This window comes from Schistocerca gregaria, chromosome 2 (genome assembly GCF_023897955.1).
Source record: "Schistocerca gregaria isolate iqSchGreg1 chromosome 2, iqSchGreg1.2, whole genome shotgun sequence".
Lineage (NCBI taxonomy): Eukaryota > Metazoa > Arthropoda > Insecta > Orthoptera > Acrididae > Schistocerca > Schistocerca gregaria.
In genome coordinates, this window is record NC_064921.1 from 535,685,811 (window position 1) to 535,699,615 (window position 13,805).

General features: G+C 42.0%; 1 protein-coding gene across 1 annotated transcript in view; it reads right to left on the reverse strand.

The window, feature by feature from the left end:
• LOC126330686 (RAD50-interacting protein 1) overlaps positions 1–13,805 on the reverse strand; it is a 128,758-nt gene that overhangs the window by 49,306 nt on the left and 65,647 nt on the right. Inside the window, exon 5 of the mRNA XM_049996386.1 lies at positions 3,254–3,515. Coding sequence (XP_049852343.1) covers positions 3,254–3,515 — 262 coding nt within the window. The remainder of the gene's footprint in view (positions 1–3,253; positions 3,516–13,805) is intronic.

Consider the following 13,805-nt stretch of genomic DNA (forward strand, 5'->3'; position numbering starts at 1 on the left):
CACCTTCTTCCATTGAGTAAAATATTATTCATGACAGGTTTGCACTGACTAAACTCCTATTCCAACTTTGTAAGACTTCAGTCTTCATTAACAAGTAGTCATTTTCTGGTCAAAGGAAGAAAAAATGAATGAATAAAAGAAAAAGAGAAATAAAGAGGGAGGGAGGGAGGGAGGGAGGGAGGGAGGAGGGAGGGGAGAGAGAGGGAGAGGGAGAGAGAGAGAGAGGGAGAGAGGGAGGGAGGGAGAGAGAGAGAGAGAGAGAGAGAGAGAGAGAGAGAGAGATTTCATTGATTGTGGAGCTTAACTGCACTCATGACTTCCACATGAACTGAGTGACCGAATGTACTTTAACATGTGAAACTCCTCTTCTGTGAAGTGAATTTTCATAATATTTATGAGGTGGTAGTTCTTTCTACATGAATCTACAGGGTGTCACAGAATAACGGGAATGTTTGACATGAGTAGTGGCAGCCTTGGGCAGGTGTCAGTGGTGGGGGTTCATGACAGTTAGCGAGTAAACAGTCTGCCATTTCAGTAGCACAATAGCATGTGTTAGCCACAAAAATGTTTTATAAAAACAATGAGAGTTTGGTAGCAGTGCAGAGGGAGTTTCGATGCTTTTAGAATTTAGGACATCATGATGCCATTTTGTTGAAACAAGTGATAAAATGTTGGATTAATACCTTTGAAGAGACTGAATCTGCCCTCAAGAAGAAACCAACAGGACGACCAAGAAGTGTGCGTTCTCCAGTGAACATTGATGTACACAAATCTGACTTACAGAGCCCACGGCATTCACTTTGTAAGCAAGCAGCAGTGGTTGGAATGTCTCGGGAGAGCGTTTGCAAAATTTTTCATCTCGTTTTAAAATTTCATTCGTACAAACTACAGATGGTGCAACAATTGAAGAACAACAATTACCGGTTACGATTAGGATTCTGTCAACAAACGATAACAAAAATAAACAATGATGATTAATCTCTAAACCAGTTGTGGATGTCAGATGAGGCACATTTTCACCTCACAGGTTATGAGAATAAACAGAACTACTGTTACTGGGCAAACACAAATACTAATGACATTCATGAGCGCCCTTTGCAAGCTAGTAAAGTGACAGTATGATGTGGTGTTTCATCACATGGGATTATCGGATCATATTTTTTTGCAAATGAACAGGGAAAAACAATAATTGTAAATATCAATTGTTACTTGGAGATGTTACGAACTTTTGTTACATCTGCATTGAACAACTTTCCATATGTTCAAGAAGTCTGAGGAGCGACATTGCACACTGCATGGCAATCATTCGCATATGTGCGAGAATTGTTTGGCAACCATGTGATCTCATGATTTGGTAACAGTCCCTGGCCCCCTAGATTGCCAGATTTATCCGTTTGTGATTTTCCCTTGTGGAGCTACATCAAGAGAAAAGTCTACATGACTCGACCAAGAACCCTGGATGAGTTAAAACAGTATCCCAGCTGAAACGCTGTAGTGGTCAACGAGGAATCACAACAGCAGATTTCACGAATGTATTCATACAGGAGGATGCCATCAAAACGACGTAATTTTAAGAAAATGATAAATGCCATCAATGTTTCATATGTGGCAAAGTTGTAACATTTCAATTACTATGAATGCAATTTCTTTCCTTCATCACTTCTAGTTTTATTGGACTGTGGAAATGTTCCCGTTTTTCTGTGTCACCCAACTTTCAAATGTGATTTTGTTACTGTACTACCGTTTCCAAGTTTTCTCAGTTCATTAACAGAACATGGAAGGAAAAGACTACATTTTTCCAAGTGTGATAATGGCTTACTTTTGTGTACAGTCTGTGGTCAAACATATAGTTTTTGTTTCCATTTAGTAACTGGCTCCTAACTTCTTGAAAGCAGTCATGCACTACATGCATGTTTAGAGCAAGATGACTGTTGGAACTATTTTTCAACATATTTTACAACTACTTAGATGTGGGTAAAAATGCATATAATTTATGTTTATGAGTGTTTAGGCTGTGCCATTAAGTTCTATAATGTCTTTCCTCACATTTGCAGCTTCTTCTGCAAGGTTTTTCCCTAAAAAGGCAATGACTGTGTCAAAAAATCCATGAAGTTTGGTGAATATTAAGGATGCAGCGAATAGTTGGAATGCCTGATTCTCCATCACCCTGTTTTCATATTCCAAAATATGAATGTTAACACTACTCACAGCTGGCTTTTTCTGCCCATTTTATACTCATAAACTTGAGGTCTTATAACACTATAGATTATTGTTCCGAAGGAAATAACATTGTACAGCAATGTCAAGCAAACATGAGCACCCACAGACATTGTTATGACTGGATGCTGTCTTCTAATAAATCCTCAGACAGTTCTGTTATTTCTAACTAATCTCATTCTCCATGCTGTTGCTTAACAGGGTGCACCACATGGTAGTAAAAAATAAGACCAATTTCAATGAATATTTTTTGTATCTGCTAATTTGACTTAATAATTAAGAAATATTTTGTATAAATAGAAAGAATAAGCAACTAACAATGTAGTCCTGTAATATTAATGAAAAAAACCACAGTTCTCAAACACAAATTTATTGTGTAACAACTGGATTTGTTCCTTTAGAACATCATCAGGTTGCGGAGTTGTGCCAATATCATGATATACAAGGTCTGATTGTCGTAGACAATCTCACAACAAAATCCAGAAATGATATTCGCATAAAAATTCTGCCAACTGCCTTGCAGAAATATGGTGAGCAGTAAGTGCATGTGACTGTCTGGACAGGCTACAGTGCACAGCATGCCATGTAGCATGCACTTACTATTCACCATGCTTCCACCAGACAGCAGGCAGAGTATTTATGTTATCAATGTTTCTGAATTTTGTCTTTTTACAACCAGGTATTGGCACAACTCAGCAACCTGATAATGTTCTAAAGGAACGAAACCGGTCATGATACAATAAATGTGGGTTAATACAACTGTGGTGGTTTTCAGTAACCATAAATGTAAGTGTCAATCAGCAGTGGAGCTTGGCATGATAGAGATTATTGCAATGTAGTTCATCTTTGTATCTTTTCTCATTATGGACCAGCCAATGAAGCAATGAAATATGGTTTTTCAGTTAAATGTAAAGCTCATTGCCATACAATTGAATCAGTTTCCTCAAAATTAAATGCAGCATGGAATAAATGTTATTAAAAGTGGATGGTTACTGGCAAGTCAAATTTCTAACAGTTAGAAGTTCTCAATACTTACCTTTGCTGAAATGTGTGATAATCCATTACTGTTGTATACTGGTTGTACCCACTGATTTACAAACTTCTCATGGTCTCGAATCCATGTCAATATTTGGGAGAAAAACCACTCAGGTTTATCAGGTCTATTGGTTTGCCTTGTGCCATAGAAATGAAACATGAATCGTTTTCTCAGAGGTCGTAACAAAAGGGAGAGAGGGAGTGAGAGAGGTTCAAAGTCAATAGCAACTGAAGATGTGACTTTGTGTGTTTTCATATTTGTTCTGGACAGACATTAAGGAAAAACAAATTATTCAGGCATTATACTAATGCTGTGTGAAACATTGTTTGTTATCCACAATGCTAAAGCTGGAGCTGATTATACCACAAGTAATGAAAACTGAATACTATTTACAGTCCATTGAGAAGTTTTAACTGTCACTAAACATAAATGAGTAGCATCACATAATTTAAATTTAGCTTCAAGTGCAGTATATACATAAAAAGAATGTAATGTGCAAATGAGTCAAACTATACTAAAGAAGGGAATGGAAGAAAAGGTATGGGCAAAGGGGAAAATAATAACACTTCACACATAAAGAACTAAAGGAGAGGAAAAAAATAATGATTAAATTAAAGCAACTTTGTTTGGTTCTGTTATGAAAAAAATTGCAGTTAAATGCAGTAAAATATGCCAAAACTGAAAGTAACAAACAGTTACAGATAAATTCAAAGGAATGCAAAAGATTCCATAGCTTTAACAAGAAGTGAGTGACTACAAATACTACACACCTATTCACAAGCCATCTTTGAAACATATGAGGAAATAATTAAAACTGTGATATGGGTGCATAAATTGGTGTTATAATGTTGTTGATCATTGACAGAATATTTGTGGGTTTACTGTGTTCTCTTGGAAGAAGTCTGGACACAAATACAGATCATCCACGTTCTTCATGTACCAAGTGTGTCATCTCCAGGATGTATCACAGGCTCAAATCAACAGTCAGTCATAACTCATACTGTGTAATACAAGTGTCACAACCCCTCAGAGGTTTCACTGTCCCCCTCTAAAACCAAGGTGTGATTGTCAATACGTTTTCCCAGCAACTTGCACTGAACACTGCAACAACATCAATCACCATGATTCAAGGCAAATTGCCTACTCAGAGCTGCAGACAACTAACATACATGTCATGCAACCAAAAAGTACACCATGACCCCAAACATTATAACCACTATCCACTGCACAACTGAATGCCTGATGACACAGTGAAATGCTGATGCAGGCACAGGTGTTTCAGAGCATAAAGTTCAGCACACACTATTGAACATGGGATTCCACAGCAGATGATCCCTACATGTTCCCACTTTGACCCAACAACACAGTCAGTTGCAACTACAGTGGGCATGGGATCAAAGATATTGGATCCTGGACCAATAGAAATACACTTCTGGAAAAAAAAAAATCATACGCCTTAAAAGATGAGATTGATTTTGATCCAATGATGGCAGTTGCCACTTGGAGGAAAGAAGAAGTACTAATACTGATTTCAACATCGTCTGACAACAGATAGCATATTGACGTAGCTATTGGAGTGCCATTTGTGTCTATCCTTTAATAGGGAATGCTCACAGCTAAAAGGCTCAGTGTAGTACAAATTTGTGAAGTAAACAGGCAACCATGAGCTGGAAATGCACTCTTGCTTCCTCAAGCCAATTGAGCAAGTTTTAAAGGGGTGAAATTGTGGACTTCCCAGTGGCAGGAAGATCATGTCAGAGAATGGCCACACAAGTTGGGCATACTGAATTAGTAACGCAACAGTCCTGGTATCAGTGGCCACTTGAACATTCTCACACAGTAGATGAAGTTATGGATGTCCATGCAGCACAGATGCCCACCATGATTGTTGTATTGTAAGGGTAGCAGTGGCAAGCTGTACATATACCACAGCACAGATAAAAGAGCTTCTGAGCCTAGACATGTTGCAGGCCAGATATTAGCAGTGGGACAGTGCTGTCTCATAGAGGGCATTTGTCCAAGACACACTGGCATGCCACCCCCCCCCCTTCCCCCCCCCCCCCTCAGCAGTGGGACAGTGCTGTCTCATAGAGGGCATTTGTCCAAGACACACTGGCATGCCACCCCCCCTCCCTCCCCCTCCACAGGCCCTGTTATCTGGTGTGCAATAAGCTACAACTCTCGTTCACCTTCACCTTTGATGTTTCCGGAGGAGATGCTAACAAGCATTTTGTACATGCCCATTTTTTGCTGTTCTTGCAACAGGAAAGCAATGTGTTGTCCTAACAGGGCAATGCTCATCGACACACTGCCTCTGAAACTCAATGTGATTTGCACGATGTGCAGCAACTACCTGGCCAGCACAATCTGTGGACCTGTCTCCAATCGAGCAAGTGTGGGATATGAAGGGACGATGAGTGACTCTCGCGACTCAACAACCAACAACTCTTATAGAACTATGTGAGCAGTTTGAGTTGGCATACCGTTATATTTTCCAGAAAGTATTCGCCATCTGTAAGATTGACTGCCCCCCCATGAACCGTGGACCTTGCCGTTGGTGGGGAGGCTTGCGTGCCTCAGCGATACAGATAGCCGTATTATAGGTACAACCACGACGGAGGGGTACCTGTTGAGAGGCCAGACAAACGTGTGGTTCCTGAAGAGGGGCAGCAGCCTTTTCAGTAGTTGCAAGGGCAACAGTCTGGATGAATGACTGATCTGGCCTTGTAACAATAACCAAAACAGCTTTGCTGTGCTGGTACTGCGAATGGCTGAAAGCAAGGGGAAACTATGGCCGTAATTTTTCCCGAGGGCATGCAGCTTTACTGTATGATTAAATGATGATGGCGTCCTCTTGGGTAAAATATTCCGGAGGTAGAATAGTCCCCCATTCGGATCTCTGGGCAGGGACTACTCAGGAGGATGTCATTATCAGGAGAAAGAAAACTGGCGTTCTACGGATCGGAGCGTGAAATGTCAGATCCCTTAATCGAGCAGGTAGGTTAGAAAATTTAAAAAGGGAAATGGATAGGTTACAGTTAGATATAGTGGGAATTAGTGAAGTTCGGTGGCAGGAGGAACAAGACTTCTGGTCGGGTTACTACAGGTTTATAAACACAAAATCAAATATGGGTAATGCAGGAGTAGCTTTAATAATGAATAGGAAAATAGGAATGCGGGTAAGCTACTACAAACAGCATAGTGAACGCATTATTGTGGCCAAGATAGATACGAAGCCCACACCTACTACAGTAGTACAAGTTTATATGCCAACTAGCTCTGCAGATGACGAAGAAATTGAAGAAATGTATGATGAAATAAAAGAAATTATTCAGATAGTGAATAGTGTAAATTCGCGTAGTCGTCTGTCTTCTGTTTTTGTTTTGAACGGCCAGTGTCGGTTGGTCAGTCAGTCAGTGTGCTCCCTGCCGCCGTTGGATAAGCAGCTGCTGCAGCAAGTCGTATAACCCTAGCTTACTTATTTGTTAGATAGTTTAATTAATTTCTTTGCGTGTTTTTGGGTACTTGCATTGTTTAATTCATATATTTCGGGCGTATTATAGTATTTGACAGTTGTAGCATCGCACTTTAGTGTTTACTTCGTAGATTCTTATTTAAATTACGTGTGAGTTTCGTATAGGAGGTGCAATTTCGAGTTTTAGTTACTGTAATCGTAAATTCAGCAGATTGTAGCGCAGTCGTTAGGCATTTGTACAGGTTAGTTGATACATTCTTTGTGTGTTCCGCTTGCGTTATCTAGGCACGGACTCGTGTTTCAGTAACTGTTGTTAAACATCAATTAGAATGGACAGGGACTGCGATTGCTGTGTTCGGATGAGGGCTGACTTGGCATCCCTTCGCTCACAGCTGCAATCGGCGCTGACTTCGGTCGCGCAGCTTGAGGCTGTTGCCAATGGGCACCACTGTGGGGAGCCGGACTCGGGTATCACGGGGATGTCAACCTCATCCCGTCTGTCCCCAGATCGGTCTGCCGCTGTGGTTGCCCCGGTTGCTGCCCGCAGTGGGACTGAGCCCTCGCCTGTGGTTGATTGGGAGGTCGTTCCAAGGCGTGGCAGGCAGCGAAAGGCGTCCCCGGAGGCTGATCAGAAAGCCTCCCCGGTGCGTCTGACAAACCGGTTTCAGGCACTGTCTCTGGCTGAGCCAGATGCAGCTGCCTGCCCTGTTTCAGAGGATCATTCTCAGCCTTCAAGGTCCGGGCAATCGCAGAGGGTGGGCTTATTGGTAGTTGGGAGCTCCAATGTTAGGCGCGTAATGGGGCCCCTTAGGGATATGGCGGCTAAGGAGGGGAAGAAATCCAGTGTGCACTCCGTGTGCATTCCGGGAGGAGTCATTCCTGATGTGGAAAGGGTCCTTCCGGATGCCATGAAGAGCACAGGGTGCAGCCAGCTGCAGGTGGTGGCACATGTCGGCACTAATGACGTGTGTTGCTTTGGATCTGAGGAAATTCTCTCTGGATTCCAGCGGCTATCTGATTTGGTGAAGGCTGCCGGTCTTGCTTACGAGATGAAGGCAGAGCTCACCATCTGCAGCATCGTTGACAGAACCGACTGCGGACCTTTGGTGCAGAGCCGGGTGGAGGGTCTGAATCAGAGGCTCAGACGGTTTTGCGACCGTATTGGCTGCAGATTCCTTGACTTGCGCCATAGGGTGGTGGGGTTTCGGGTTCCGCTGAATAGGTCAGGAGTTCACTACACTCAGCTGGCGGCTACACGGGTAGCGGAGGCTGTGTGGCATGGACTGGGCGGTTTTTTAGGTTAGAAGGCCTCGGGAAAGTGCAGGATGGGCTGCAATGTCAAAGGGTGCTTGGCAATTACAGGACGTGCTTGGATCAAGGAACAGTCGGAATTATAGTTGTAAACTGTTGTAGTTGCGCTGGAAAAGTCCCTGAGCTTCAAGCGCTAATAGAAAGCACAGAAGCTGATATCGTTATAGGTACAGAAAGCTGGCTAAAGCCTGAAATAAGTTCTGCAGAAATTTTTACGAAGTCTCAGACGGTGTTCAGGAAAGATAGATTAGGCAGAATTGGTGGTGGTGTGTTGGTGTCTGTCAGTAGTGGTTTATCTTGTAGTGAAGTCGAAGTAGATACTCCGTGCGAATTGGTGTGGGTGGAGGTTATACTTAACAGCCGAATTAAGTTAATAATTGGCTCCTTCTACCGACCCCCAGACTCCGATGATACAGTTGCGGAACAGTTCAGAGAAAGTTTGAGTCTCGTAACAAATAAATACCCCACTCATACGGTTATAGTTGGTGGGGACTTCAACCTACCCTCGGTATGTTGGCAAAAATACTTGTTCAAAACCGGTGGTAGGCAGAAAACGTCTTCCGAGATTGTCCTAAATGCATTCTCCGAAAATTATTTAGAGCAGTTAGTCCACGAACCCACGCGAATTGTGGATGGTTGCGAAAACACACTTGACCTCTTGGCCACAAACAATCCAGAGCTGATAGAGAGCATCATGACTGATACCGGGATTAGTGATCATAAGGTCATTGTAGCTAGGCTCAATACCATTTCTTCCAAATCCATCAGAAACAAACGCAAAATAATTTTATTTAAAAAAGCGGATAAAGTGCCACTAGAAGCCTTCCTAAAAGACAATTTCCATTCCTTCCGAACTGACTATGCGAATGTAGACGAGATGTTGCTCAAATTCAAAGATATAGTAGCAACAGCAATTGAGATATTCATACCTCATAAATTGGTAAGAGATGGAACGGATCCCCCGTGGTACACAAAAAAGGTCCGAACGCTGTTGCAGAGGCAACGGAAAAAGCATGTGAAGTTCAGAAGAATGCGAAATCCTGAAGATGGGCTAAAATTTACAGACGCGCGAAATTTGGCACGTACTTCGATGCGAGATGCCTTTAATAGGTTCCACAACGAAACATTGTCTCGAAATTTGGTAGAAAATCCGAAGAAATTCTGGTCGTATGTAAAGTACACAAGCGGCAAGACGCAGTCAATACCTTCGCTGCGCAGTGCCGATGGTACTGTTATCGACGACTGTGCCGCTAAAGCGGAGTTATTGAACGCAGTTTTCCGAAATTCCTTCACCAGGGAAGACGAATGGAATATTCCAGAATTTGAAACACGAACATCTGCTAGCATGAGTTTCTTAGAAGTAGATACCTTAGGGGTTGCGAAGCAACTCAAATCGCTTGATACGGGCAAGTCTTCAGGTCCAGATTGTGTACTGATTAGGTTCCTTTCAGATTACGCTGATACTATAGCTCCCTACTTAGCACTCATATACAACCGCTCGCTCACCGATAGATCTGTACCTACAGATTGGAAAATTGCGCAGGTCGCACCAGTGTTCAAGAAGGGTAGTAGGAGTAATCCATTTAACTACAGACCTATATCATTGACGTCGGTTTGCAGTAGGGTTTTGGAGCATATACTGTATTCAAACATTATGAATCACCTCGAAGGGAACGATCTATTGACACGTAATCAGCATGGCTTCAGAAAACATCGCTCTTGTGCAACGCAGCTAGCTCTTTATTCGCACGAAGTAATGGCCGCTATCGACAGGGGATCTCAAGTTGATTCCGTATTTCTAGATTTCCGGAAAGCTTTTGCCACCGTTCCTCACAAGCGACTTCTAATCAAGCTGCGGAGCTATGGGGTATCGTCTCAGTTGTGCGACTGGATTCATGATTTCCTGTCAGGAAGGTCGCAGTTCGTTGTAATAGACGGAAAATCATCGAGTAAAACTGAAGTGATATCAGGTGTTCCCCAGGGAAGCGTCCTGGGACCTCTACTGTTCCTGATCTATATAAATGACCTGGGTGACAATCTGAGCAGTTCTCTTAGGTTGTTCGCAGATGATGCTGTAATTTACCGTCTAGTAAGGTCATCCGAAGACCAGTATCAGCTGCAAAGCGATTTAGAAAAGATTGCTGTATGGTGTGTCAGGTGGCAGTTGATGCTAAATAACGAAAAGTGTGAGATGATCCACATGAGTTCGAAAAGAAATCCGTTGGAATTTGATTACTCGATAAATAGTACAATTCTCAAGGCTGTCAATTCAACTAAGTACCTGGGTGTTAAAATTACGAACAACTTCAGTTGGAAGGACCACATAGATAATACTGTGGGGAAGGCGAGCCAAAGGTTGCGTTTCATTGGCAGGACACTTAGAAGATGCAACAAGTCCACTAAAGAGACAGCTTACACTACACTCGTTCGTCCTCTGTTAGAATATTGCTGCGCGGTGTGGGATCCTTACCAGGTGGGATTGACGGAGGACATCGAGAGGGTGCAAAGAAGGGCAGCTCGTTTTGTATTATCGCGTTATAGGGGAGAGAGTGTGGCAGATATGATACACGAGTTGGGATGGAAGTCATTACAGCATAGACGTTTTTCGTCGCGGCGAGAGCTTTTTACGAAATTTCAGTCACCAACTTTCTCTTCCGAATGCGAAAATATTTTGTTGAGCCCAACCTACATAGGTAGGAATGATCATCAAAATAAAATAAGAGAAATCAGAGCTCGAACAGAAAGGTTTAGGTGTTCGTTTTTCCCGCTCGCTGTTCGGGAGTGGAATAGTAGAGAGATAGTATGATTGTGGTTCGATGAACCCTCTGCCAAGCACTTAAATGTGAATTGCAGAGTAGTCATGTAGATGTAGATGTAGATGTAGATGGGAGACGAAAATTTAATAGTCATGGGTGACAGGAATTGAGTGTAGGAAAAGGGAGAGAAGGAAACATAGTAGGTGAATATGGATTGGAGCTAAGAAATGAAAGAGGATGCCGCCTGGTAGAATTTTGCACAGAGCACAACTTAATCATAGCTAACACTTGGTTTAAGAATCATGAAAGAAGGTTGTATACATGGAAGAACCTTGGAGATACTAACAGGTATCAGATAGATTATATAATGGTAAGACAGAGATTTAGGAACCAGGTTTTAAATTGTAAGACATTTCCAGGGGCAGATGTGGACTCTGACCACAATTTATTGGTTATGAACTGTAGATTAAAACTGAAGAACCAGAGGTTGTACAGAGTTTTAGGGAGAGCATAAGGGAACAATTGACAGGAATTGGGGAAAGAAATACAGTAGAAGAAGAATGGGTAGCTTTGAGGGATGAAGTAGTGAAGGCAGCAGAGGATCAACTAGGTAAAAAGACGAGGGCTAGTAGAAATCCTTGGGTAACAGAAGAAATATTGAATTTAATTGATGAAAGGAGAAAATATAAAAAAGCAGTAAATGAAGCAGGCAAAAAGGAATACAAACATCTCAAAAATGAGATCGACAGGAAGTGCAAAATGGCTAAGCAGGGATGGCTAGATAACAAATGTAAGGATGTAGAGGCTTATCTCACTAGGGGTAAGATAGATACTGCCTACAGAAAAAATTAAAGAGACCTTTGGAGATAAGAGAACCACTTGTATGAACATCAAGAGCTCAGATCGAAACCCAATTCTAAGCAAAGATGGGAAAGCAGAAAGGTGGAAGGAGTATATAGAGGGTCTATACAAGGACGATGTACTTGAGGACAATATTATGGAAATGGAAGAGGATGTAGATGAAGATGAAATGGGAGATAAGATATTGCGTAAAGAGTGACAGAGCACTGAAAGACCTGAGTCGAAACAAGGCCCTCGGAGTAGACAACATTCCATTGGAACTACTGACGGCCTTGGGAGAGCCAGTCCTGACAAAACTCTACCATCTGGTGAGCAAGATGTATGAAACAGGCGAAATACCCTCAGACTTCAAGAAGAATATAATAATTCCAATCCCAAAGAAAGCAGGTATTGACAGATGTGATAATTACCGAACAATCAGTTTAATAAGCCACTGCTGCAAAATACTAACACGAATTCTTTACAGACGAATGGAAAAACTAGTAGAAGCCAACCTTGGGGAAGATCAGTTTGGATTCCGTAGAAACACTGGAACACATGAGGCAATACTGACCCTACGACATATCTTAGAAGAAAGATTAAGGAAAGGCAAACCTACGTTTCTAGCATTTGTAGACTTAGAGAAAGCTTTTGACAATGTTGACTGAAATACTCTCTTTCAAATTCTAAAGGTGGGAGGGGTAAAATACAGGGTGTGAAAGGCTATTTACAATTTGTACAGAAACCAGATGGCAGTTATAAGAGTTGAGGGACATGAAAGGGAAGCAGTGGTCAGGAAGGGAGTGAGACAGGGTTGTAGCTTCTCCCCGATGTTATTCAATCTGTATATTGAGCAAGCAGTAAAGGGAACAAAAGAAAAGTTCGGAGTAGGTATTAAAATCCACGGAGAAGAAATAAAAACTTTGAGGTTCGCCGATGACATTGTAATTCTGTCAGAGACAGCAAAGGACTTGGAAGAGCAGTTGAATGGAACGGACAGTGTCTTGAAAGGAGGATATAAGATGAACATCAACAAAAACAAAACGAAGATAATGGAATGTAGTCAATTTAAGTGGGGTGATGCTGAGGGAATTAGATTAGGAAATGAGACACTTAAAGTAGTAAAGGAGTTTTGCTATTTGGGGAGCAAAATAACTGATGATGGTTGAAGTAGAGAGGATATAAAATGAAGACTGGCAGTGGCAAGGAAAGTGTTTCTGAAGAAGAGAAATTTGTTAACATCGAGTATAGATTTAAGTGCCAGGAAGTCATTTCTGAAAGTATTTGTATGGAGTGTAGCCATGTATGGAAGTGAAACATGGACGATAAATAGTTTGGACAAGAAGAGAATAGCAGCTTTCGAAATGTGGTGCTGCAGAAGAATGCTGAAGATTAGATGGGTAGATCACATAACTAATGAGGAAGTATTGAATAGGATTGGGGAGAAGAGAAGTTTGTGGCACAACTTGACCAGAAGAAGGGATCAGTTGATAGGACATGTTCTAAGGCATCAAGGGATCACCAATTTGGTATTGGAGGGCAGCGTGGAGGGTAAAAATCGTAGAGGGAGACCAAGAGATGAATACAGTAAGCAGATTCAGAAGGATGTAGGTTGCAGTAGGTACTGGGAGATGAAGAAGCTTGCAGAGGATAGAGTAGCATGGAGAGCTGCATCAAACCAGTCTCAGGACTGAAGACCGCAACAACAACAACAAGATTGACTGGATGACAGAGTCTGCATTGCTGCCCATGGGGACTACACCACATACTAATATGGGTGTTTCAGCATGGTACCTCTGAACTGCCTGTGCTATTCATCTGTAAATGTAATGGTTTCATGTACTCCATATGCACTGTTGCAACAATAAATCTTGAGTAAATGGAAACCTCTAAAAGGGTGAACTATTTTTTTCTGGCAGTTTGTGTTGCCTGGACAAATGAGTCATCTTTCTTGTTACAACAGGTTAGTGGTCAAGCCCAGAAGTGCTGCCATCCAGATGAATGATTACTCAAAACAAGCACTGTGCCAGGCCAGTGGAAGCAGTATTATGCTATTGGTAACATTCATCTGGACTTCCATGGAACCTATAGTAGTAATCGAAGCCACCGTGACAGTTTTGGACTATGTGAACATTATTGCAGACCACCTGCACCCCTTCATGCTTGATTT